The 27,129-nt window shown below is 50.3% G+C and overlaps 1 protein-coding gene and 1 long non-coding RNA gene across 3 annotated transcripts; one reads left to right on the plus strand and one right to left on the minus strand.

Annotated features, from left to right (window-relative positions):
* Positions 1 to 600: 600 nt before the first annotated feature.
* Positions 601 to 6,454, minus strand: LOC101711542 (uncharacterized). 2 transcript variants are annotated; one of them, XR_205500.3, is made up of 3 exons: positions 6,179 to 6,454; positions 5,994 to 6,081; positions 601 to 1,019 (listed from the first exon to the last, which is right to left on the minus strand). It is a non-coding gene; the product is annotated as an uncharacterized LOC101711542 (long non-coding RNA). The 2 variants fall into 2 exon arrangements; XR_015452792.1 differs by having other exon boundaries at positions 601 to 3,848.
* E2f2 (E2F transcription factor 2) lies at positions 1,042 to 27,129 on the plus strand. The gene is made up of 7 exons (XM_013074186.3): positions 1,042 to 1,724; positions 7,038 to 7,143; positions 10,015 to 10,234; positions 11,010 to 11,168; positions 13,149 to 13,263; positions 14,692 to 14,884; positions 23,445 to 27,129. The coding sequence occupies exons 1-7, from the start codon at positions 1,473 to 1,475 to the stop codon at positions 23,717 to 23,719; spliced, it is 1,320 nt and encodes a 439-aa protein (XP_012929640.2). The 5' UTR covers positions 1,042 to 1,472; the 3' UTR covers positions 23,720 to 27,129.

Consider the following 27,129-nt stretch of genomic DNA (forward strand, 5'->3'; position numbering starts at 1 on the left):
GAGGGCTTCACATGCCAAGGCTCAGGCTTCCATACAAGTCACACAGCACCAGGCAGGAATCGGCAGACCTGCTCCTCACAGCCTGTCACCTCCCTGAGCCTCTGTCAACAGGAGAGATGAGGAATGTAAAGGGATGATCAGCAATGAAGGTTTTCAAACGAGGGAGGGAAACCCTTGTGACAAAAGGAGTGTTTAGGAGAAACCTGGAGATGTTCAAATATTTACTGAGCATTAAGTCTGGGAAGACAACTGTGAACAAGAGGGAGCTCCGCACTTGGACCCCCACCCCGTGGTGCCTGTGAACGTGCAGGGCGCGGCTTGGGAAGAGTCGGGAGGAGCCCTTTACTGGAAAGACCAGGGCTCCTGAGCTGGACTGTGGCAGATCTCTCTGTACGACCTTGGGCAAGTTACCCCGCCTTCTCAGACTCTCCCACTTTACCTTCCTCTTCCCAGGGTTGTTGGAGTAAATTAAATAAAACAACACATCTAATGATCTAACGTGGTGTTTGACATACAGCAGGTGCTCAGTAGATGTTAGTTTTTCCCTAGGAAGAGGAATTAAATGTTAAGCTCCGTCCCTCGACCCTTGTCAAGTAAGAGTACAGGTATCCTGGTTTTAATTTTAGCAGGAAATGGGACATAAATACATATAATCTAGCTAAGCAGCAGTGCAAATTTAATAAAAGGCCGTGTCGCTATCCACTGTAGCGTGTAGCTTCAGGTGCTGACTCCCGCACCAAAATGTTTTCTCCTAACCCCAGAGAGCCCGAGCCCATTCATCACCAAGCTGTACACCGCTCGGGCCGAGTCTGTACCGTACATGCCGGAAACCACCTTCTCTGGCGGACGCTGGGCAAATAGCACACGTCGCGGGCCCTTTAAGCAGTAAAGCTGGTGGCTCAATCGGCGCTTCGAAAGCTGGTCCTTTCCGGTGGGTGGAGCCTGTACCTGTTGCAACAGCCAATCGGAGCGCTGCGTTTTCCGCGGGAAATCTGAATTTCGCGGCTCGTAGTTTGGCGCTAAAAAAAAAAAAAAAAAAGAGAGAGAGAGACAGAAAAGAAAAAAGAAACCGAGAAAGGCTGGGGACCAGAGAGCGATCAGAGAGCGACTCGGGGCCGTGAGGTTCCCTCCACTGTCCGAGCGCATCGCGTCTCTGCTAAGCTCGCGGGCTCCGGGGACCCTTCCTCAGATCGGTCGGGCCGGACCCCAGCGCCCAGGCGCTCGGGCCGCGGGCCGTTTTCGGGGAGAACACCCCCTGGCAGTGCCACTGCCCGCCAGGCGATCTCCAAGCACTGCTTGGCTCGGCCGCGGGCCAGGAGGGGAGGGTCCGGTCGTGCCCCGCAAGCGTCCATTGGCGGCTTTCCCGGGCCTCCGCGCCATGCCGCCGGCCGCGTGAGCCGCTGCAGGCTCCAAAGCCCGCAAGTGCCAGCAGGAGCGCCAGGCCAGCTTGGGTGGGGGTCGCCGCAGTCGCCATGCTGCGCGGGCCCCGGGCCCTGGCCCCAGCCGTTACGCAGCCCCCCAAGGGGGTGCCCGCTTTGAGTCCCACTGAGCTGTGGCCGCCCGGCCTTGGCAGCCCCCAGCTCTGCCCAGCCACCACCACCTACTACACCTCGCTGTTCCCGCAGACGGTGCCTCCCGCTGCAGCGCCGGGCACCTGCCTCGACGCCACCCCCCACGGACCTGACGGCCAAGCTGTGCGCTGCGTGCCGGCCGGCCGGCTGCCGGTAATGCTGGGGACCCTAACTGCTTCCCTCTGTGCTTTTCCAGGTGGAAGGAGGGGGGCTTGGAGTTGAGTTTTGGGGAGGAGGAAGATGAGCTTTCAGTTTCCAAAACAATCCATTGCTCCCAGGACCTAGTAAAAGACCTCGTCATTTTCAGACTTTGGATGAAGTAATCTCGTCCTTGGTAGCAGGGTAAAGAGGACTGCATTGGGAGTCCCTAGTCCTCTGTGTGACCATGGGCACAGTGTTTGGTCTGGAAAGCAGAACTGGGTATCAGTTATTATCTAGGCACAGGGCTTGGAATTTGAGGACTTTATACCCGGGGTAGATCTAGGTCTCTCAGTCCAGAGTGGCTTGGGCAGACTCCAGATTGTTCATCCAGCTAAACTTTTCCCAAGTATTTGCCTTCCACCCTTACCCAGGCCCAGTCTTCCTCCTGATAGCCAGTAGTGGATGCCAATGCAGACAGCCTCATTGGCCTCCTGCTCAAATGGGTCTTTCCTCCTCAAGCCCCCAGGCTGTGGCCAGGGAGGGTCCAGAGTGTGGTGGCATTAGGCTGCAACACAGGGTGTGTGTCGTGGGAGTGGAATTTCTGGAGCTCTGGGGCAATGAAACCACTTCAGTGTGGGGGTGGAGTGGGAAAGGACCTGGGGGAACAAGGATGAGGTTGGGGGTTGGGGAGCCTGGTTTCTGATTCTGGCTCTGCCTCTAATTCATGTATTGTTTGGACAAGTCTAGGCCTCAGTTTCCTCTCTGAAAATGCATGGTGCTGGCTCATCTCTGGTCACTTCCAGCTCCCAGTACTGGGATTTGGAACCAGGCTCCGGGAGGGAAGTTGGGGTGTTGTATGTTTGCTTATTTGTGGGTAGGGATACAAGGACAAGATGACTTCCCATGGTCTCAGAGGCATCTGGTCAGACCTGTGCCAGTTGGCAGGCACCAATGCAAGCCATCTCTAGCTGTAGGCAGAGCCCCAATTCCTGGCATTGGAACCACACTTGTTTTACCTTCCCAGAGTTCCTTCCTGCACATTATTTCCCACTAGAAGAGTAGGAAGTGGGTATGCTGTTATCCCCATTTTATAGGACAAGCAACTGAAGAAAGCTATTATCTTGTGGTGTCTTGTGTTCAGCATTTTACAGCCTGAAATGTTTTTGTAGCCTGTGAAGTAGATGGAGTTGATAGCTCCATATTACAGGAGAAACTGAGGGTCAGAGAGAGGATATGACCTGTGCAAAGTCATACAGGGAGGTGGGGGGGCTGCCCCTCAAGACAGCCTTCTCTATGCAGCCTTGACTTTCCCCAGCACTGCCCGACTTAGGAGCCTGGTGTTACCAGGGAAGGGGGTTCGGGGGTGTGCCCAGTCTCTCCTCTGGCCAGCTGCTTTCAGACTCAGGAGTTTCTGTAACAGCCGTGGTTTTGAACTTTCATCACTCCCAGAGGAACCCGAGTGCAACTGTCTGTACCTCCCTCCCAGAGGGGCTCAGTGATCTTAGCAAGAATGGCTCTCTTTGACTGAACACCTCTCCTATGCCAAGCACTGCTTGGCACTCGTCACGTTTGTTATCTTGGACAAGATGCCCGGGCTGAGGCACCTTGCACATGAGGAGACTGAGCAGAGAAGTGAAGACACCTGCCCAAGTCACCATCCAGGAAGTGGGGATCTCCTTGTACGAGACCCCCTAAAGACCTGCCAGGCCAATGAGATCCCCATCCCTGTGGTCCCCAGATGCCCAGGGCCCCCCAGCCCCTGCTTACTCATTTCACAAGGGCGTGACTGGGAACAGTTCCAAGCCCAACCCTGGGTGTGGCTGCCTGCTTTGTGGCCAAGCGGCAAAGTGTGGGGTGAGCAGGATTTGTTGGGGAGCTGCCCTTTTCAGGGATTGCAACCAACTGCAATGGCAGGATGAAGGCTAGAACTCGGCTCTTCTTGCTCCATGTCCCGTGCTCTTGCCACCACTCTCTGGAGACTAGGGGGATACTCCTGTGCAGAGCTCCCTTCTCTGTGCTGAGTCCCTCGTCTGGCTAGGCACATGGCATTATGTCTCAGCCCCACGGGAAGCTGTTGAAGACAGTTGGATCTTGCAGTGGTTCTTTCTCTTTAATTTGTCTATGTTACCTAGATTTCTGTAAAAGAAAATATGCTTTGTTTGAGACTGGGTCTTCCTATGTTACCCAGGCTGGCTCAAGTGTTGCCTGGGCTATGTTGTCAAATGACCCTCCTGCCTCAGCCTACTGAGCAGCTGGGACTGAGGGTGTGTACTGCCATACCAGGCAGAAAATAAACATTTTACTAAACTCTGCAAGGCAGCTCAGAAGAGGAAGTGTAGGCTTAGAGGGGTGAGGCAGCCAATCTAGTCTGCCCAGCTACCAAGTGGCACAGCTGAGAGGTGAAAGTGAGGTGAAGCTCCTTCCCTGTGCTCCTGTCCCATACTCTCTCTTTGCGACCTTGAGCTAGTCACTTCCCTTTCTGTGACCCCAGTGTCCTCAGCCTGCTGCTGGAAGGGGTTGTGCCCAGGGAGTTCTGTACAGGAAGGAACTGTGCTTTTCTCCTGGGTGTGGGCAGGGTGAATCCTAACCACGCCAAAGGGGCTGCCAATGCAGGTCCAAGTTAGAGCCAGGCTGGCCTCCGGTGTGGCTATGGACCTTTGCTCTCCTGGGCCCCTTGCTGTCTCTTTGCAGCTCATTTTGAACTCTGCCTCTGCTAATGCCCCAGCATCTTAGTGCTGGCAGCTTTAACACTGGCACTGAGCGGAGTGTTTTAGTACACTGTCTTGCTGACTCCTCAGCAGAGGTGGAGTGGATTAGCCCTGGTTTACAAGTGGCTCAAGAGGTCAGCTGACTTCCCAACTCACCCAGTGATGAAGGGGTGCCTAGCTGAGAACTGCCTTGGTCTGACCCCCCAGGACTGGAGTTCAACCTCTCCTTGAGCTAGTCCTCTGCCACATTGGTTCTACAAGATCATCCTAGCTATGAATTTATTTTTATTCCTTCCTTCCTCCCTTGTCTTCATTTTGGTGCTGGGGATTGAACCCAGGGCCTCATGCATGCTAGGCAAGTGCTCCAACACTGAGCAACCCCCTTTTGCCCCCATACATTGACTTTTCTGTGGATTATGCCCAAAGGTGTCAGAGAGGTGTCCATAGGGGGAAGATACTTTGCAGCCTAGAGACCCTGGGAGTGCAGCTTAAAGGTGGGGGGAGTCAGGGAGCTGGGGTGTGAGTGTGTGAAGTGACGGGAGCCAGGCCTTGGCCTATATTCCAGCAAATCCTGGGGGTGGGGGGTGGGATGGAGCTGAGGCAGCTTGGTAAGTGGCCTTGAAACCCGATGGACTTGGGTTCAGACCCTGGCTCTGCCTTTGTCTGTGTGACCTTGGGTATTCACCCTAACCTCTGAGTCTACACCTTGTCTGCCAGGAGAGATTGCCGGTACTGATACTGCAGGAATCTAGGAGCATGAGATAGGCCCAGCACAAGGATCTGGTCAAGGTCCTCACCACCTACTCTGCTCTACAGGTAGGGAGGCTCAGGTAGGAGAGGAGAGTAGGGTTGGGGAGACCTGGGCCACCCCGTCTCTGCTTCAGGCAGCACTCAGCCTGATCTCCCCTGCTCTCCCTGTCCTTGGTATTCTTTTGGATGAAGACCCTGGTGTGGACAGCCTTGATCAGGATGGATAAAGGCCTTAGGCTCACCCCATCACTATGCCTTCAAATGTAAAATGGGGGCCTGCAGTGTGGAAGGTTCCATGAGGAGATGGTGTTGGGGCCTGCTCAGAGCATTTGGAAGTTCTCAGGGAAGGACTGGGCCTTTCTTTAGTGACAGGATGGTGTGGTTCCCCTAGAATCTAGGATTTCACCAGTTGAGAGATAGGTAAGGAACGTTCAAAAGGAATGAGCCAGGGAGCTGTTTGGATTACATCCGGGTCTTGGTAGGGGTGTGGAGAGGAGCATCATTTCTAATGATGGAGCAGAGCTCCTCCAACCAGCTCCAGAAGACTTCCTGGAGGAGGCGGGAGAGGGAGAGGGGGACTGAGTGCAGGAGGAGCTGTCACCCACCTGTCAGCCCAGCTGTGGGTAGCAGCAGTTAGACGACTCAGCCCCACTGAGCATGACTTCACCACCAAGTGTTAAAATAAGCCTCTAAGCCAAGCCAGGGGGTCTGGGCAAGGGGGACAGAAGAGGAAGGAAATGGGCTCAGTGGCTCAAGAAGGTTATGAAGGAGGATGTTGAGATTGGATTTTAGGGAAAGTACCATGCATTTCCTGAATACTTACTGTGTGCTGAGCCACAGGCTGAGAACTTCATAGAAGTGTCCTCCTGAATCTGCACCATAGCTCCACCTCATTTTACAGTGGAGGAAACCTAGATAAAGACCATTTCCCCAGGTCACAGTGAGCCTGGGGTTCCAGCCCAGCCCCCTGACCTGTGCTCCAGTGCCCTGGCCCTGCCCAGCTCTAACCTGGAGGGAGGCCCTTTCTGGGCAGTGCCGCTCAGTGTAGCTCCAGGCCTCTGTGGGGCCCCGTGGCTGTGGTGGCAGGGAGGAGCAGATGGGTCTGTGGTTTGATTTCCCCAGCAGGTGTTTCCCAAGCTTGGCGGGAACAGGGAGGGGCGGCGGGGGGCTTCAGCAGCTGGTCCTTAAGACACTGGGGGAGGACTCATTGTCTGCCCCTCTGTGGAAAAAAGAATGACAAATAGAGTATTCAGGAGGCCCTGGGCCCTTGAGTGACAGCCCAAACATGGGGGTGGGGAGTGTTTGCTCTGCTTCCCGTGTGGGCACCTCCCTGGGGTGTGGCACCGAGCCAGGAAGTCCCCTAGGCCTGGGCGGATGCCGGGCTGCACTCTGATAAGGGCCAGCTGTGAGGCTGTGATGGGCACCCCGTCTGGCTGGGCCAGCTGCTGCTTGGCAGCTGTGGTGCCCAGCCTGATGTGGTTCCGACCCTACCCACTCCTTCTTCCTGGTGTGTCCTCCGGGCATGGAGGGGTAGAGGCAGCCCATGGCCTGGGCTAAGGGAGCCTGAGCCTAGGCCTCACTGGATTTGGTGGCCTCCAGTGCCTGGGCCTCAGAGATAGGAGTGTCACTCATTCCCTGGAAAACAGGACTTGCCCCCTCTGAATGTTTCCTTCTCAGACCTTGAGATTTTCTTACCTAGTGTGACCATGCTTCACAGGACAGTGACCAACCGCCACAGGAGGTGGCTGCTGGTGGCCTCAAGTCTTGGCCCCAGGTCAGGGAAAGGCTGAAGAAAGATTGACTCTCATGCTCTGCCTTTCTCTCTCTCTCTCTCTCTCTCTCTCTCTCTCTCCCCCCTCTCTCCTAGGCCAAAAGGAAGCTGGATCTGGAGAGTATCGGGAGGCCTGCAGTCCCTGAATTCCGGACTCCCAAGGGGAAGGGCTTCCGAGTGGACGGCCTTCCTAGCCCCAAAAGTAGGCTTCTATCCAGGCTGGGTACCTGGGGAGAAAGTGGGGCAGGGACAGAGGGCAGCGGGCCAAGTCATCAGGAGCAGTATTGGGCCCACAGTGGAAATGGACCACACTTGCTAGTTTACCAAGGTTTCCTGTGTGCTCTCTCACTGGGCCCTGCCCAGTAGATAGGAGTATCTCCCTTCTGATAATGCAGTTTGAGACTCAGCCCTGGCCCAGGGCCCTACAGCTAGTGTGGAATCAGGACAAAAGGACATGCCTCTTCCACGTCACACCCCACGCCCATGACCAAAGTATGACCAGTGTTTACTTTGGGAGCTTACTATTTGTAAAAGTTTTCGTACTCAGAGAGAAGTCGGAAGGCTCAGTTCTGGCCCTAATCCCAGCAAAAAAATCCCTAATCCCAGTGAAGTGACCTCTAACTCTGAGCCTCCAATTTTCTTTCTTTTTCTTTCTTCCTTTTTATTAGCACATATGTGCAGTACATATTGTTTACATTCCTCGTGCAGAGTTGGTCCATGTGCACGACACATCTTGATTCCTCTTCTCATCTCCTTTCCCTCTTCTCGCCTTCCCTCCATCTCCTGACCCCCTTCCCATTTGAGAAAGCTCTTATCTGCCTACATCCTACTGTCTATCCTTTGCATTGTTCTTTCTTTATAATTTGGGTTTCTCATATAAGAGAAACCATGCAATATTTAAGCTTGATTTATTTCAGTTAACATTATGGACTCAAGGTACATCCATTTTACTACAAATGACTCTTTATGACAGAATAGTACTCCATTGTATATAAATGCTACATTTTCCTTATCATTTATGTATTGATGGACATATAGGATGCTTCCAAGATGTAGCTATTATGAATTGTGCTGCTATAAGCATGAGAATGCATGTATTTAGCACTTTTGGGGATTAACTGTAATGTGATGTCTTTAACTCGTTCGGGAAGATATGTAGAAGGAGAAATAGCTGGGTCAAATGGAATTTCTAGTTTTAGTATCTTGAGGACTCTCCATACTGATTTCCATAGTGGTTGTACTAGTTTACATTCCCACCAATGTAGAAGGGTTCCTTTTCCTCCCTGCAGCCAATTTTCTTTTTTAAATGAAAGTAATATACATATGGTAAAAACTACCAAACAAAAAAGTTCACACTGTGAAGAAGGATGTTCAATGAGATAAAGTGACTAGTAATATGCTTTGTGTATCTTTCTGGAAATATATATTATACTATAATAATAAAATTATATATAAGCATCAAGAAAACAGTTTTCATATTTAGTTCAATCTGGCCTTTCTACAAGAGAACCTCGCTCAGGACAGAACATGGGCTAATCAGGGTCTTTCTCCCACATGCCGACAGAGCTAACTAAGTGAGACAAGGGGAAGTGAAGTTTGACTTAATCCAGGCTGTTCATCATGTATGTCAGTGGTCTGATAAATGAGCATTCAGAAGGGGCAGGTCCTGATTTCTGGGGAGCAAATGACACTCTCATCTCCGAGACTCAGGCTCTAGAGGCCACCAGATCCAGTGAGGGCTCAGACTGAGGCAGGAGGATTGTGAGTGTGAGGCCAGACTGGGCTACATAATTAAACTCTGTCTCAAAAGAAAAAAAAAGATCCAGAGTGCAACTGGAGTCATACTAAAGTTAAGTTCATATCCTGGTTAAAGTAGGAATTTGAGGCACTGATTGGGAGATAAGCTAGTTTCCCCAGACCTAATGAAAAAGGTGTGTGACTGGGTGGAATACTGGTGTCCAGGCAGGGCTCTGACCTGACTTAACTGGTCTCTCCTCTTCTGTGAACCCTAGCTGTCTCATCTGTAAAACGAGGCACAGCTAGATCAGGAATGATGAGACGGTTTCTTCTCCAATTGATTGGCAGAGGCTGCCCGGAGTACTGCATTGAAGAATTCTAAAGCTCAGCTGGACTGGTGAAAAAGAGTGCACTGATCAATTAGTAATGTCTGCCATGTGCAGAAAATATGACAAAGTACTGTATGCCAAACCCTCACCATTGTGTGTTAAGGAATTCTGAATGAATTCCTTCCAGATGAATCTGAGACTCTCTAACTCGGGTTCTAGAACTAGTTTAGCCACTGACTTGCTATGTGACCTGCGAGTCACTTGATTGCAAAAGTCCCCCTGTGGTTTAAAATGCTGCAGCTGAGATGTCTTGCAACATCAGCCTCACTGAGAAAGGGACCCTTTTCATGAGCCCGCCTGTGACTGATTCCCCTCAGATAATACATAAGAAGAAAAAGCAACTATGCATCTACAAAGTGTTCTCAAATCCAGGCTTGTCAGTCCCTCTCTACCCTAAATCCAAATTCCTGACTGGGAAGATGGGGTAATGGTGAAGAAGGAAGACTTTGGAGTCAGATTGTCTGGATTTTGAATCCTAGTTGTGCCACTTTCTAGCTGAGTTGAGCAAGTTACTTAATCTGTCTGTGCCTCAGTTTTCTCATCTGAAGAATGGGAATAGTTGCACACCAATCTTATGCAGTGTGGTAAGGATTAAATGTGTTCGTGTATGGCAAGTACTTAGAACAGTGAGCTTCACACAGGAAGCCGGCCTGGTAGGGTTAGGGATTGAGATGGCTGTCCTGAGTTGTGATGCAAAGGTGCTCTGAAACAGCGGTCAGGAGCCTTGGCTTCCTGTCCTGATGGTGCCCCTGGCTGTGAGAGCTCTTGAGCAGGTCACTTGCCTTGTAGGTATCAGGTTCCTCTCTGGATGACAGTGGTGAACGCCCCTGCCTCATGGAGCTCTGTAGACAGGAATGTGGGGGGGGGGGGTGCTACCGGTCCAGGGTGGTGGAGGGGATTCTGCAGGCTGGCCCTCCCTGAGCTTGAGTGAACCTTTTCCCCCTCAGCACCCAAGTCCCCTGGAGAGAAGACTCGGTATGACACATCGCTGGGGCTGCTCACCAAGAAGTTCATTTACCTCCTGAGCGAGTCAGAGGATGGGGTCCTGGACCTGAACTGGGCAGCTGAGGTGCTAGATGTGCAGAAGCGTCGCATCTATGACATCACCAATGTACTGGAGGGCATCCAGCTCATCCGCAAGAAGTCCAAGAACAACATCCAGTGGGTGTGAGTGCCTGGGCAGGGGCCAACGGCACCACCTGGTGGGTGCCTGTGCTATGTGTGAAGCCAGGAGCCATAGCCAGTGTCATGGGCTGAGGCCAACGTTCAGTGGACACAAGGGCTGGGGGTGGATCCAGAGCAACCAAAGGTTTCCATGCTGGGTCAGAGCCAACGTCTTTGAAGTAGGACGGAAGAGTAGGTGTAAGTGCTTGAGTAATAAGACAGCATGAAGGGAAGGGCAGAGTAGAAGATGATTTCTAGAAGGTTAAAGGCCTGAGAAGACCTCAGAGGCTTCCTCTGTGTCAGGGATCCCAAGATCCCTCTCTATTAGCTTAGGAAAGTCTCCTGGAGCTCACTAGGCATAACCTAGATTTCTCTCTCCACTTCTACAAGGCCTTAAAGAGGAGACTTTGAATCCCTGGCATGAACCCTAAGAAAACCCAGGCCAGGGACTCTGGAGTGAGGTCCTTCCACTTCCCTTCCATCTGGAAGAGGCTGAGGCACAGGAATGGACTGAGTTGAAAACTCTCTAAAAATGGAGCTCCGGCCTTAACTGGTTTCTTCACCCTAGCCCAGCCCCCAACCTCAAGTTCCAGTCCATGGTCAGTCCCCGGGAGCCAGGCTGGCCCACCAATTTGCACAACCTTGTGGGTGTGACACCATCACAGACCACACAACTAGCCTTCTCCCAGAGGTTCACCCCCTCTCACAGTGCATAGTCCTGGGGTTGGGGTTCCCGGATGTGGATGGACACTGACTTTGGGGGCTGCTCTGTTCCCAGAGGAAGGGGACTATTTGAAGACCCCACCAGGCCTGTGAAGCAGCAACAGCTGGGACAGGAGCTGAAGGATCTGACAAGCACCGAGCAGGCCTTGGACCAGCTCATCCAGAGCTGTTCCCTCAGCTTCAAGCACCTGACCGAGGATACAGCCAACAAGAGATATCCTCTTCATGGAGGGTGGGGTCGGAAGCAGGGCCTAATGCAGGTTTCCATCTATTCAGAGTGGATTCAGTACTTCCTGCAGAGGCTGACTCCCATTAGGGGTCAGGCACATTAGTTTCTTCCCTCTTCAGTGGCTTTTCCTTGGAAGACTATCTATTAAAAATAAAACAAATAGTTTATTTATTTAGCAGTACTGGGGATTAAACTCAGTGCCTTTGCTCTGAGCTACATCCTCAGCCCTTTAAAAAATTTTTATTTTGAGACTGGATCTTGCTAAATTGCTCACAGTAGGTTCAGAATTGGAATCCTCCTGCCTTATCATCCCAGAGTGCTAGGATTACAGGGCTGCACCACCATACCCAGTTTATTGTCCCTAACAATGCACTTATGTGTTATTTAAATATAACTATGGCTGGGCATGGTGGTGCATGCCTGTAATCCCAGCACTTGGGAGGCTGAGGCAGGAGGATCGCTGTGAGTTCAAGGCCAGCCTGGGCTACATAGTGAGTTCAGGGCCAGCCTGGACTACAAAGCGAGACCCTGTCCCTCTTTTTTTTTTGGTACTTGGGACCTTGTGCTTGAGAGGCAGGTGCCAGAACCACTGAGCTAAATCCCCAGCCTGAGACCCTTTCTCAGAAAACAAGCAAACAAACAAAAAACCCAAGAAATAAAAATAAAAAATGAATATAATTATGCACCTGCTGTATATGACATTCTCCATTTGGTGTATTACCATAAACATTTTTCAATGCTGTTACATATCTTTCCAATCTATTTGATGGACTCACATAAAATTGCTGTTATTTGGCCACTTGTTACTTTTAATGAAGCAAGTCTATATGGTTGAACCTCATATTAAGGTAGTTTGAAGAGCTAGACATGGTAGAATATAAAACCCAACTCTACATGAGAGGTTAATGCAGGAGGATTGCAAGATTGAGATTCTGTTTTAAAATTTTAAAAAAGTGGTTTCAGACTTCCCTACTCAGACTGTATTCTAGTTTGTTGATAAGGCCTAGAATTGATATTTAAATCATTCTGATTTCCATTTTTATAAGCAACATGGCAATGAACATCTTCAATGTAGAATGTTTTCCGATATTTTTGGTATTACCCTAGGTTGTCTTCCTAGGATAGAAATGATGGAGTTGGGCCAGGGACTTAGCTCAGTGGTTCCGCTGCCTGCCTTGCAAGCACAAGGTCCCAAGTTCGATCCCCAGTACCAAAAAAAAAAAGAAACAAATGATGGAGTCAATGGACATCGATTGTACTAAGGCTCTTTCATGTTTTTCCAAATAGTTTCATGTCTCATTGGGTTTTGGATCTGAACTTGTGTTTTTGGAAGAATGCTAGACATTGTGAGAAATACAAGGAAATTTTAAAAATCTTTCTAGCCAGGTGTGGTAGCGCATGCCCATAATCTCAGCAGTCAGGAGGCTGAGGCAGGAAGATCACCACAAGTTTGAGGCCAGCCTGGGCTTCATGGTGAGTTCAAGGCCAGACTGAGCTATATAGTGAGACCCTGTTTCAATACCCCTCTCACCCCCAAAATCTTCCTGCCTTCTCAGAGCTAATGATCTAGTGTGAGAGGTAGTCTTTATATAAAAAGCTGATATGTATATATACATATATAATTAGCTGATTAAAAAGCAGCATTAAAAATGATTTATATCTCAATTTGCTAAAGGAATTCAAGACAGCTGATAATATTCAAAGGACAGGTTACAGTGCTTAGGTATTTCTGAGCTGCATAGAAGTGAGACAGTGATGTTCAGGAACTTACAAGAGGTGCCTGGAGGTTTGACCTGGGGGAGAGGGGCTTTGAGACAGGGTCTCACTATGTAGCCCAGGCTGGCTTCGAACTTTCAGTCCTCCTGCCCCAGCCTCCCAAGTGTTGGGATTACAGGCGTTGGCCACCATTCCTGACTGGGAGTTTCAATTCTGAACAGTCACTTTTCTTGACCCTCCTGCCCCTACGCTGGCCTATGTGACTTACCAAGACATCCGCGCCATGGGCAACTTTAAGGAGCAGACGGTGATCGCTGTCAAGGCCCCTCCACAGACAAGACTGGAAGTGCCAGACAAAGCTGAGGTGAGAGGGGAAGCTTTTGATGTAGAACAGGATTGGAGAGTCCCGGTCAGTTTTGCTAACTCTGTCCCTGGCACTGCACAGCCCCAAGCTCTCCTGGTTCATTCTTGTGTCCCTGGCAACACTAGTGGCTTCCAAGCTGGTGCAGTAGACAGAAGCTGAAAAGAGCAACAGAGGCCGAGGCAAGAGGATCACAACTTCAAGCTATGCCTAGACAATTTAGTGACTTAGTGAGACCCTATTTTAAAATTAAAAATAAAAACGGGCTTGGGAGGTAGCTCAGTGTGAAGGCTCTGGGTTCAATCCCCAAGTACCACAATAAAGAGGACAAGATTGGGCCTGGAATTTAGTTCAGTGGTGCCACCCCTGCCTTGCAAGCACAAGGTCCTGAGTTTAATCCCCGGTACCAAAAAAACAAAAAGATAAGACTGAGTACAGGGCTGGGCATGTAGCTCAGTGGTAGTGCCCTTGCCTAGCATGTTCAAGGCCCCCAGGTTTTCTCCCCAGCACTGCAGAAAGGAAAAAGATAGGGTTTGTCCATGTGGAACACTGCATGAAGAACGGAGCATGTGTGCAGCCCTTCTTTGGGAAGGAGGGGAAGCAAAGAGCATTGAACCCAAGGCTTTCACACTAAGCTACATCCCCAATCCCTTTTTATTTGTTGAGATTGGTCTCACTAAATCACTAGCTGGGCTTGAACTTGTGAACCTCCTGCCTCAGCCTCCCAGAATGCTGGGATTGCAGACAAGTGCCAGGAGGCCTGGCTTTGTATGCAGTCCCCTGTGGCTTGCATTGTGGGTATATGGTAGGGAAAGGGCAGTGGTGGGAAGACCAAGTCTCAGGACTCCTGGTTACAGGTAACAGAAAGCCAGGGCTATCTGGTGTAGTCTGAGGGGGAAGGGGAGGGGACCATGTGATGAGCCTGGGGGAAATTTGGAGACTGGAGGCAAGGGGCCCGAGCTGTGACTCAAAGCTATCTGTCCCCAGTCCCCACCCTGCCTCTCTCTGTACTGTCTCTGTTCCCAGGTGGGGAACAGAGTTTTGTGATATCAGCTCAGCTGCCTGCCCCCCACAATCCCCGCAAGGGAGCTCATTTCCCATAATTCCACCCAGAGCCCTGGGTTCACCTGAGCCATGTGCCTCCCTGGACCAATCCCGTCCCTCTAACTTTCCCAAGTTCAGCCCCTGAAGTTGGGGACTCCTCTCCCTCAACTGCATAACCTGTGGGAGGGGGGTTCCCAAAGGAAAATCAAGGTGTTCCCGCTAGAAGAAGGGGCCAAGGAGCTGGGTGGCAGGCAGGCCTCAGTGTCCAGCTCAGGGCCTGACTTGCTTAGGCGCAGAGCCGCAGCCTCCTGTGTCCCTGCCCACACAGTGACCCATGAGCCACTGTCCAGATGCCCCGACCAGTGACCGGCTTCTCTTTCTCCCCAGGAGAACCTGCAGATATATCTGAAGAGCACCCAGGGGCCCATTGAAGTCTACCTGTGCCCGGAGGAGGTGCAGGAGCCTGACAGTCCAGCCAAGGAGCCTCTCCCTTCCACCTCCCCCCTCAGCCCCAGCCCTGACTGCACCCTGCCTACCACCAGCGCCGACCCTGGGGTCTCAGAGCCTGCAGCCTCCTCAGGTAGGGGGAGGAGGTGGGGAGAGTGACTGGCCTTTTTCCTCTTCTGCACTTACATTTGTTCGACACCTCCCACCTTCCCAGTGGCTACGGGCATAGTTGTCTCCCCACAGGTGTGCATAGCACTTTCTGCTTTAGGAAGTGTGTGTTCACCCCTGTTTCTGTGTGGAATTGATACTGCTCTGGGGCAGAGGAGGGTCTGGATTTGAATCTCAGCTCCACCCCTTACCAGCTATGTGTGACTGAACAGATGAAGTAATCTCTCTGCCTCAATTTCCCCATCTGTACATTGGGCATAGTAGTTAATATGGAACTCTTAGGTTATTGTGGGATTAGAGATCATAAGTAAAGCACTTGGCTTGGCAGTAACTACTGGCCACTACCCTTACCACGGCCACTACCCTTACCACTGCCACTACCGCCAGGGCTGATGCTACTGTGCAGGCTGCTAAGGGTGCAGCCCCACATGCAGTAAACCCATGGTGAGGGGAAAGTGTATGGTTCTTGAGGAGGCTCAAAACTTTCTTGGAAAGTAGTAACTGAGGTTTATTGAACCATGCCCAGGGGCCAAGCACTTCCATCTCAGATACTCTTCATAACATTTCTTGGAGTAGGTTTTATTATTTCCAGTTTAGAGATAAATAAACAGCCACAGAAGTGATGTGACTTACCTTAGGTTCCCCCAGCTGGGAGGGTCCATGGCTATGTTGTGTGTGTGTGTGTGTGTTCCTGAGGATTGAGCCCAGGGCTTTCACACAGCTACATCATCACCTAGCTCATTTAGATTTTTTTATTTGGAGACAGGGTCTTTATACATTGCCCAGGCTGGCCTCAAACTTGTGAACCTCCTGCCTCAGCCTTCCAGAGTGTTGTAATTATAAGTGTGTCCAATATCACACTCAGGCTATGACTCTCTCTCTTTTTTTTTTTTTTTCTGGCTATGTCTTGAACTTGGTCTCCACACTGCTATCCCAGTGCTCTCTCCACAAGTAGAAAATAGATCAAGGAAGGGGCACCTGGCTGGGAAGTGGGTGGTAGAGCTGGTGATGCCTGGCAGGAAATTGCCAGGGAGTGAAGAGGCAGGGGAAGACCTGACAGCATGCAAGGAGAGTGGGAGTCTAGAGGGGCAGAAATAGAAAGCTGTGAAGGCCCCTCATACTCTTGCCCTTTATTGGGCTCCACCCTAGGTTAGACTGGCAGGAGTCCACAGGGCCATGTGGCCAGCGTTCCACTTCCTGTTCCATTTGCAGCAAGATTCCTTCCCTAGGACCCTTGTGTTTGAATCAAGGCAGAGCTAGAACTGGTCTGATGGAAGATGCATGGTGGTGGTGGTGGTGGTAGGGGGTCTACAGGTTGGATTTCATTTCTTTAACTCAAAAGTTGACAAACTTGCCTGTCAGGTCAAAGCTGGACTGCTTTTGCATGGCTCACAAGCTAGAATGAGGGGTTTTTACCTTGTTTTTTCACTTTTTTCCCCCCATGGTACTGGGGATTGAACCCAGGGCCTTTGCACTGAGCTCCATCCTCATCTCCTTTTATTTTTTATTTTGAGACAAGTCTCACTAAGTTACCCAGACTGGCCTTGAACTTCTGATCCTCCTGCTTCAACCTCTTGAGGGTCTGGGATGGCAGGCATGCACCTCCACTCCCAGCTCAGAGTCACTTTCCTTTGCTCTCCTTTCAAGTAAAACTTGCCCAAGAGTTTTCTGGAGTTTTACATTTTTAAAGAGTTGAGGAGGAGGCAATTGCGTTACAGAGACCACAAGTGTCCTACAAAATCTAAAATGCTGTCTGGCCTTTTAGAAAGTTTTGTTGATCTAACTCAACCCTTCATTTTACATACAAATAAACTAGAGACCCAGAGAGGGCAGGTGGCTTCTCTAAGGTCACACAGCAAGTTGATGGTAGAAACGGGACCAGAACCCAGACTCCCACCTCTTTTCTAGTAGTCTGCCCTGTGTTTGTGGCTTCTTCCTGTGCCAGCCATCTGTCCCCTGGGCACCTCCCCACTGCCTATCTCCTACCCCAGACTTGTGCCCCACCCTGTTGTTCCTCCTGCTGCTCTGCCTTCTCTGTCAACATGTTCGAGGGTCTCCAGAGTTAGAACCACCTTCACTTGTCCCAAGTCCTCAGGTGGAGGTGATGGACCCCATGGAGTATACCAGGGTGAAGTTGCTACCAGATTTTGACAGATCAAGACCTGAGCCCAGTTGGTTGTGGTGCATGCCTGTAATCCCAGCACTCGGGAGGCTGAGACAGGAGTATTGCCATGAGTTTGAGGCTAGCCTTGGCTACACAGTGAGTTTAAGGCCAGCCTGGAATACATAAAGAGACCCTGTGTCAAAAAAAAGAAAAAGATAGGGGGCCAGGGATGTAGCTCAGTGGTGCCGTGACTGCCTGGCAAGCGCAAGGTCCTGAGTGCGGTACCGCCACAAAAGAAAAAGAAAAAGATCCATGCCCCAGAGATTAGAGGGTACAAAGCAGTCACTGGTGGAGCCAGCCTGGAAGCCAGGCCCCATGCCATGCCTGCCCCTCCAGCCTTGTCACATGGCCTCAGCATTGCCCCTGCTCTGGAAGGAGGAGGAAGCTTTCCTGAAGGCTTCACATACCTGCATGTACACCCTCACACACATGTTCCATGTTCTGGCCTGAAGTAGAGGGATTTTGAGGCCTGAGCACCAGAGGCCAGGCCCAAAGTGGAGGTCACTGCCATTTTGGGACTTGGGTCCTCTCCCTGGTTAGGCATCACCAGGAGGACTGCTAACCCTTTGCAGCCTGTTTCTCTCATCCATGATAGAAGAGGTTTGAACAAGAGTTGCCTCTAACCCCTCTCTAGACTCTGGCATTCTGAAGAAAACCTAAATTGAAGCTGACAGGACAGGATTTGAAATTGGGAGACTTGGGTTCCTGCTTGTACCTCACCTCTTGGTGACTTGGTGATAGTGGGCAAGTCACTTTAACTTCTCTGAGCCTTGGTTTCTACATCTCTAAAATAGGGACACTTGAAATACCCTCCTCAAGCTGTGTGTGGTGGTGTGTACCAGCTGCTTGGGAGGCTGAGGCAGGAGGATCACTTGAACACAAGAGTTCAAGGCCAGCCTGGGCAACATAGAGAGAACTTGTCTCGACAAACAGACAGACAAACAAAAAATTCCCTCATGAATATTGCATGGGTTACAGGTGATGCTCCAGCATGAGTTTGGCTTTTAACACCTGATGTGAACTGAGCATTACTGTGTAGGGCCTGGTGGAGTTTAGGGGATAGAAAAACAGCCATGAAAGTATGGCACACAGTCAGAATACCAAAGGGCAGGTCGGCTCTGGACTCAATCAGGGCATGAAAGGGCAAGGTCAAGCCTGCAGTAGGACTTTCTACACACCTTATCCCAATTTCTGCTTCCAGTGACTCTGCCAGGCAGATCCTTGCTTTTCCTTGTGAGAAAACAGCCACCACGTCCGACAGTTGACAAGAGAGGCAGGACTGGCAAGCCCACAGCCTTCTCATTCCCAAGTCAGGCCTATTACTGTATCAGCACCGCCATGCCAAGCAGACATTAGGGTGGTGCTCTTCTGTGCACGTGTTGGGATTGAACCCAGTCTTCACACTCAGCTACATCCCCAGCCCTTTTTAATTTTTTAATTTTAGGACAGGATCTCATTAAGTTTTCCAAGCTGAACTTGAACTTGTGATGCTCCTGTCTCAGCCTCCCAGAGTTCTGGAATTACAGTCAGCCACCAGTGCACCTGGCTTCAAACATTAGATTTTTTTAGTTCAAATTTAATTGGTTTCTTTGGGCCTCAGTTGCCTCATCTATAAATAGAGCTAATGGCTTTACCTCCCTAGGGGCCACTGAGGGTCTGAGGAAGTGGACCAAGCCTCACCTCAGAGCAGAGCCAGGCTGTCGTAACCCTTGGTAAATGGGAACTGTTGGGTTTTGGTTCTTGTTCTAGCAGTGCTGGGGATGGGATGCAGGGCCTCACACATGCTAGGCAAGTGCTCCACCCCTGAGCCACGCCCAGCCCAGTGCTGCTGTGCATAGGAACCAGGGAGGCCTGCGGGCCCACCTCAGGTTGGTGCAGACCGGCTCTTTCCCTGCTCCGGTCAGGCCATCCTCTCAGTACCCCGTGAGGTAAATGTGCAGTTACATGTGCAGTTATCGTCATCATCCTTCAGGGTGAGGAAATGGAGGCCTGGAAACATGACAAGTACTGAGCCAGTCCGAGGGTGACCAGGCCTTCTGCCAACCATCACAGCTGTATTTTCAAAGTATATTTGTTTGAGGCTTAAGGAATGACTCCAACGCTGGGACTCTGAGTATTAAGATCTATTTGATGGGCAATTTCTGGTCTCCCTTTCCTTGTCCCTGTGTGAGAAATCACCTTCCTCCGAGGAAACATGAGCTTGTGCTGAGGAAAGCATGGCTGGGGAGGTGGAGCGGGAACTGCAAGGAAATTGAAAAGGGTAAATGTAGACGGGGGCCAGATTGTACCAGGTCATTTCAGGCCTGCCCAGAACTCGGATTTTATTCCAAGCCAGTGTGAAGCCATTAAGATTTTTAATTTAGAACATGGGCTGCAAGGGGTGAGGGTCAAAGCAAGATGACCAGTGAGGAGTCTCCTGCAGTGACCCAGGGGAGTAGGGACTCGGCTGGGACCAGGATCACAGCAGTGCGACAGAAGAGAAATGGGCAGCTTGTGTATTCACAGTAGCTCCTGGACAGGATGCTAGATTGGATACTGGCACAATGGCAGGATTCTGGGTGATTCTTGGGTATTTTGGCCCTGAGTGAGTGGGGACTCGTTAACTGTGATGAAGGAAAACTAGAGGAGCCACAGACTCAGGGGAGACCAGGATATATCATAGCTGTCTAAGCAGTGAGGTTGAAGACAGTGTTGGAGCCCAGGGCTCTGGGGCAGAGGTGTCTAGGAGTGCAGCCACAGGAGAGGGGAGTTAGAGGATGGAGCCTGGGGCTTTCAAGGCTTAGAAGAGGGAAGAGAAAGAGGATCTAGCCAAGGGGAAGTGGCCAAAGAGGTAAGAGGAGAACTGGGAAGATCTATTCATGGGAAGCTGTGCTCAGCTTTTCTTCACTGTGACAAAACACCTGAGAAAATCAACCCAAAGGAGGAAAGGTCTATTCCAGAGGTTTCAGTTCATGCTCAGGTGGTTCCATTTCTGTGGGCCTGAGGGTGTAATGGAGAAAAGCTGTTTACTTTATGGCAGCCAGGAAGCAGAGAAGGGAAAGAACTAAAAGAAAGGGGCCAGGGACAAGATATGGTCCCCAAGGACATGCACCCATGATTCCCTCTCCCCCCGTTTGTGCAGTACTGGGGATTGAACCCAAGGCCTTTACACAGAGCTACATCCCCAGCACCCTCCCCCACTTTTTTTGGAGACAGGGTCTTTTTTGTGTGTGTGTGGTACCGGGGGTCAAACTCAGGACCTTGCGCTTTCAAGGCAGGTGCCGGAACCACTGAGCTAAATCCCCAGCCCTAGAGATAGGCTCTTGATAAACCACTAAGTTGCCCAGGGTGGAGCTCAAAGTTTCAATCCTTCCTCAGCCACCCAAAGTGCATCACCATGCCCAGCTGACCCACTCACTTTAACTAGGTAGGCCTCACCTCCTAAGTTTCCATCACTTTCCATTAATGCCATCATATTATGGATTCACCAGCGGATTAATCCACTTGATGAAATTAGAATCCTTATGATCTATTCACCTCTGAACACTGCCACATTCTCCCCTTCAACACGTGAGCCTTTGGGGGGCCATTGTGGCTCCAAACCAGAACAGAAGGCAGGTGAAGAAGGTGTTGAAGGAGAAAGCCCTGAGCAGCTGCATCACGTGAGGCCCTTGAATTCACCTTTGGATTTAGCAGCAAGGAGGCCATTGGTTCAGTCCTTTGTTGGGGACGACCACAGATTAAAATGGGCTGAAGAATGAATAGTGATGGGGAAGTAGAGAATAAGTACATGCTTTCTCAAACTTTTGAAAAAACTTACAATGAAAAAGAGTAATAAGAAAGGCCGGTCATTAGAAAGGGTCATGAGGTCAGGTATACTTTTTCCCCCTCATTTTTGTGTGTGATAAAATACATGTAATGTAAAATTTACCATCTCAATTATTTTTGTGTACAGTTCAGTGTTAGTAAATATTTTCATAATGCTGGCAACTTCACCTCCCCCCATCATCTCCACATAACTTTTGTTATCAAACCAAAACCGTATCCATGAGACAAAAGCTCTGTTCCTCCTCTCTTCCCAGCCTCCGGCAACCACCATTCTACTTTCTGCCTCCAAGTTTGATACATTCTAAGTCTGTATCTCTTAAACATAAAATCATACAGTGTTTGTCTTTTTGTGACTGGCTTATTTCACTTTGTACAGTGTTCTCAAGATCCCTCCATGTCAGAATTTCCTTCCTTTTTAAGGCTGAATACTATTCCGTTGTGTGTATTCACATTTTGTTTATCCATTCACCTGTCAATGGGCACTTGGGTTGCTTCCATGTTTTAGTTATTGTGAATATACTACTATAAACATGAGTGTACAAATGTCTTTTGAGACCCCCACTTTCAATTCTTTGGGGTATATGCCACGAAATGGAATTGCTGAATCATATTGTAATTACATTAAAAAAAATTTTTTTTTGGTACCAGGGATCGAACTCAGGACCTTGGGCTTGGGAGGTAGGCGTGGTGCCACTGAGCTATATCCCCAGCCCCAATATTTTTTTTTTTTTTGAGACTAGGTAGTTTAGGCTGGCCTCAAATTCACTATGTAGCCCAGGCTGGCCTTGAACTCATGGTGATCCTCCTGCCTCAGCCTCCCAAGTGCTGGGATCACAGGTGTGCACCACCATGCCTGGTCATTTTTAATTTTTTATGTGTATGGTGCTGGGGATTGAACCCAGACTTCATGCAGCTCTACCACTGAGCTACATGCCCAGCCCCTCTATTTTTGACTTTTTGAGGGATACTGTTATCCATAGTCGTTGTATTATTTTACATTCCTACCAGTGATGCACAAGGATTCTAATTTCCCTACATTCTTGCCCGCTCTTGTTTTTTGAAGGTAGCAGCAATGAGTGTGAAGTGGTATGCCATTGTAGTTTTGATTTGCATTTCCCTGATTAGTGACACTGAGCATCTGTTCAGTGCTCACTGTATATTTGCATATGTTTTTTGGAGAAATGTCTATTCAAGTCCTTTGCCCATTTTGAATCAGGGGTTTTGTTGTTGAGTTTTAGTATTTTGCTATATAGATTCTGGATATATATTATTTGCAAGGGCTGGGGATTTAGCTCAGTGGTACTGCGCCTGCCTTGAAACCACAAGGTCCCGAGTTTGATCCCCAGTACAAAAAGAAAAAAATTGCAAATATTTCATATTTTCTCCCACTCTGTGGGTTACCTTTTCACTCTGTTGATTTTGTGTCTCTCTTTTTTTTGGTACTGGGATCGAACTCGGGACCTTGCGCTTTTGAGGCAGGTGCAGTACCACTGAGCTAAATCCCCGGCCCCTTGATTTTGTCTTTTGGTGCCTAAACTTATTATTACCTATTTATTTATTTTGTAGTACTAGGATTGGACCCAGGGCCTTTGCATTGAACTACATCCTCAGCCCTTGTTTATTTTATTTTATTTTTTTGGTACCGGGATTTTGGGTCCTTACGCTTGCGCAGCAGGTGGCAAAACCACTGAGCTAAATCCCCAGTCCCCCTTGTTTATTTTGAGACAGGATCTCACTAAGTTGCCCAGGCTTGGCTTGAATTCGTGATCCTCCTGCCTCAGCCTCCCAAAATGCTCGGATTACAGGCATTCACCACAACACCCAGCTAAAATTTTTATGAAGTCCAGTTTATCTTTTTTTTACTGTTATTGCTTGGCCTTTGGTGTCACCCAAGAAATCATTGAAAAATCCAATTGTCATGATGCTTTTGTTCTGTTTTCTTTTAAAATTTTTATAGTTTTAGATCTAATTTTAGTCTTTTATTTTGAATTAATTTTTGTTAGTTAAGGGTCCAACTTTATTTCTTTGCATGTGGACATCCAGCTTTCTCAGCACCATTTGTCAAAAGGACTGTCCCTTAGGGAGGACCCGCAGGGTCTTGTTATGTAGTTCAGGTTGAGCTTGAACTCACTATGTAGCCTAGGCTGGCCTCGGACTCGTGGCGATCCTCCTGGCTCAGCCTCCTGAGCGCTGGGATCATAGGTGTGCGCCATCATGCCCAGTCTGGAAGGCTGCTTTTGAAAGATACACATTCTTAGAATATATGTGTGCTCTGATGGGAATGGTGCAGTAGAGTGAGGACAGTTAATGATTCAGGGAAAGAAGGAATGATTTGGGTGCAGATGCTGGGAGTGCACTGCACCCACTGGAGGGGAGAGGGACAGTAGGAGAATGAGGAAGGTTTTGGGGCTGGTGCTGAGAAAGGAAGAGTGTGCCTATGCCATTAGGTGTGAGCAGGCTGGGAGGAAGGTAGGAACGCAGTCATTCAGAGAGCAAACAGGAAGGCTGTCCTATGAGCTGAGGTCCAGGATAACCTTTTTCTATTTGTCTCCAGCGCCAGCGCCAACTCCCCGGCAGGACCCACTGCCACCGCCACCACCACCATCCCTCATCCCTTTGGAGGCCACTGACAGTATGCTGGAGCTGACACATCCCCTTCTACAGCAGACTGAGGACCAGTTCCTGTCTCCAACCCTGCCCTGCAACTCCCCTCTGATCAGCTTCTCCCCACCTCTGGACCAGGACGACTACCTGTGGGGCCTGGACAGCGGTGAGGGCGTCAGTGACCTCTTTGACTCCTATGACCTCGGGGACCTGCTGATTAATTGAGCAGCTTCGCCTGCCCCTAGAAGCGCCACACCTGTCTCTACCTCCTCACAGACACACTGACAGGCCCTCTGCCCACATGGGAACATTGGACATAGGGTGCCACCCTCAGGGCATGTCGGTCTTCTCTCCTTCCCAACCTCCCTGCCAGCAGGTGTCTGGGAGATATGGAGGATGTGGGTGAGGAGGGTATCAGGGGCTGGGTCCTGTCCTTCCTCTTCTGACCTCTGACCTCTCACATGAAGGACTATAGGTACAGGTGACTAGGTTTAGGGAAAGGCCCTGCCACCTCCTTCTGAGAGGTAATTAGGACCCTTGATTTCTCAAGAAGCACTTAATGCCCTTGTATTTATTTCAGGTTGAGTTTTGTTTGTTTGTCCTCCCTGAGTTTTAGCAGGGAGAGTGTTCTAGTTTCTACAAGACTTCTCAGTCAGGCCTAGGCCAACTCCCCGGTTTCCCCTCAGTGGTGGAGACTGGGTTTCTGAGGGGTTGTCCAGTTTTTTGGAATGCTAATTGCACTTAGGGCTTATAATTCTAGTAAGTGCCAAGCCCTCAGATCCCTGCCTACTCTCAGCCTGACATACCCAGCTGAAGTGTCAGCCCAGAGAAGGTTCTAGTAGCCATCCTGGGGCAGGCAGCATTGAGGCTTCTGAAGAAACAGGAGCAGTCAATTAAGGAGTCCTGCTTCCTATGGAATTCTTCCCTCTCCTCGTAGAACGTAAAAGCTCTAGGGAGACAAGACTCTAGGGAATCAGATAAGAACCTCCCCGAGGAAACAGATAGGAATGTGGAGGCAGCTGTCATGGCTGCCACCGGCTCCTTTCCTCAGAGTTCCTCCCAGATCAAGGAAAAGCAGAGGCAATTCTACCTAAACAGAGGAATGAAGTGAAAACAGGAAGCCTCAGGAAGGATCCCCAGGAACTGCTGGTATCTCCTCCCTTTCCTTCCTCCTCCACTTCCCCCCCTCCTCCTCCTCTTTTTTTTTTTTTTTAAACTGGGGATTGAACCCAGGGCCTTCATGCAGAGCTACATCTCCAGCCCTTTTTATGTTTTGAGACAGGGTCTTGATAAATTGCCCAGGCAGGGTTGGAAGTTGCAGTCCTCCTGCCTCAGCTTCCCAGAGTGCTGGAATCACAGGCATGTGTCACCCTGCCTGACTGATTCTTTAAGGGCCTCTGTTTCCCCACCAACTGTCACACAGACCTCCAAGGACAGAGGTGACCAGGGCTTGGTGGCATGTTTACTCATTTTGTCACTGGAATGCTGAAGGGGTGACAGGAAAGGGCCTTTACTGTGGACCAGGCTTCCACAACTGATGAAGAAAGAGATGGGCTGGTGTTGCCTCAGGCCCTCAGGCCCTCAGGCCTGAGGAGGTCTTTTGTCTCCACCCTGTTCCTCCAGAGACTTGGCCATTCCACACATTCCCCACCCCACCTGGGATGGCTGATTCAAGGCTGTGCCTTCTGTAGAGGGGCACCCAAGGCTGAGGGTCTGAGAGGCCTTCCACCCACCCTCAGGGAGCAGGGGTTCCTCAGGGGCTCAGCTGGGCAGCACTTTTTTTTCTTTAAATTTGTAGCATTAAGTTGATTTAAAGTATGAAGTTGGCTTCTTAGGGTTGTTCCTGAGCTGGCTGTCTGGGTGTGAAGTCGGGAAGGTGGGCTTACCTGGGTGTGGGACCCAATGTAAGCTGATGCCCAGCTGGGGGCAGTCTGGTCTTGCCTGTGGCTCGCCTGCCTGGGGTCTCACATTGGCTCCTCCCAGGAGGGGGAGCAGCCCACAGATGCCCCCACTCTTGTTTTGTGTGCCTGACTCCACCCCTAAACACTCTCAGGTCTCCTCAGAAGCCCACCCTCCCAGAAGTCCAGCGTCCTCAGGACCAAAGGCGCCACCTTGGCCCTTGGGTGGGAACAGGGGTGCTGCAAGCAACGTGGTTTGGAGCAAGTGGGGCTAAAGGTGGCAGTGCTGTTTCGAGATCTCCACTGGCCTAACTTTTAGCCTTGTACCAATCCCCCTGCCCCACCCCAACCCCCCGTATGGAGAATCAAACTCAGGACCTTGCACTTGCAAGGCAGGCACAGTGCTACTGAGCTAAATCCCTGGCCCTCACCTTGTACCAATTCTGAGGACGGAGACACTTGACCTCCATGCCTTGGGCTCTGACTGGAGCTTTCTCCCAGAATTAAATTGGAGAGGAGTGAAGAGGCCCTCAGGACCCATCAGGAATGAGTTAATGCTAAGTCTGCCTGGAATTTGAGCTCGTTTCCCAGTGGCCCAGCCAGAGGGCTGGACAGAGGGCCTTCCTGAGCAGCTGCCCCTGCTCATCCTGTCCTGTCCCCTTCGCACCCTGCCTGGCCAAGGGGCTGGACCTCCCAGACTAAGCCCCAGGCTCAGTGTGGGAAATAACCTTGTGCCTCCTTCTTGCCAGTAACACTTGAAACCTCCCCCGCCTTTTTTTTTTTTAAAACAGCACTGGGGATTGAATCCAGGGTCTTCACACTGAGTTACATTCCCAGCCCTTTTTATTTTTTTTTAATTTTGAGACAGGGTCTCACTAAGTTGCCTAATCAGGACTTGAACTTGGGATACTCCCGCCTCAGTTTCCCAGGGTGATAGGGTTATAGACCTGTGCTACTTCAACAGTCTAAAACCTCCCCATATCGGTAGAGTGCTTTAAGAACACCATTTTGAATGGTATTTCCTCTGGGGGCCACAGAAACTTTAAAACTAAGTCAGGAGAAAAGCCTGTTTCTGTGGTTGGTGATTTCTACCAGGAAATTTCTCAGTCCCGCTAGTGATCCCCAAGTCACTCATGTCCTCAGGGACATCAAAGGCTCGGGACCCCAGGGAACTGGGTAGCATTAAATTGTTAGTAAAGTTGGGAATTCAGAGATTTCTTACTACTGAAGGTGTCAGGACACGTCTTTCTCCACCTAATGTGGTCCGCTAGCATGGGTGCAAGGGAAGAGGGAGCCTTGCTTTAGGGTGACTTGACTTTGTTTCCCCTCCCGAGCATTCTCAGCCTCCGTTCTGCAGTGTTTGGTGTTGCCGAGAGTTTGGGTGCTCTGGTGTCTGAGTGTTGAGCAGCTTAGTGGATTTAAAGTGAAAGCCTCTGGGCTCTTTGAACAGCTTTCTGGTTCTTGTTGCATCCTGAGGTCTCAGCATCAGAGACGCTGTATTTCCGTGTGGCCCTCAGTGACCATGGAGGCCACAAGCTGGCCACCCGCCCAAGCCTGGGTGAGAAGGAAGGAGACTTGGAGCAGTCCTTTTCTTGAGGCTGGGTCTGGGCCATGGGAACCTGCTTCCCATGCTGGGACTCTATAGGGATCACTACCGCTGGGATGGGTCCCACCCTGCTGAGCACCAGCTCAGGCACCTTGTGTGTGATTGTGGCATTAAACGACGGCAGCTCTGGA

Source organism: Heterocephalus glaber, unplaced genomic scaffold (assembly GCF_053883595.1).
Source record: "Heterocephalus glaber isolate CG9 unplaced genomic scaffold, H.glaber_assembly_v1.0 deba00001452, whole genome shotgun sequence".
Classification (NCBI taxonomy): domain Eukaryota; kingdom Metazoa; phylum Chordata; class Mammalia; order Rodentia; family Bathyergidae; genus Heterocephalus; species Heterocephalus glaber.

Bases quoted from the DNA above. Each gene is read 5' to 3' on its own strand.
- E2f2 (XM_013074186.3), top strand. From the start codon at position 1,473: ATGCTGCGCGGGCCCCGGGCCCTGGCCCCAGCCGTTACGCAGCCCCCC. The intron at 10,235-11,009 runs GTGAGTGCCTGG...CTCTGTTCCCAG, and splicing joins AAGAACAACATCCAGTGGGT to AGGAAGGGGACTATTTGAAG. The intron at 14,885-23,444 runs GTAGGGGGAGGA...ATTTGTCTCCAG, and splicing joins AGAGCCTGCAGCCTCCTCAG to CGCCAGCGCCAACTCCCCGG.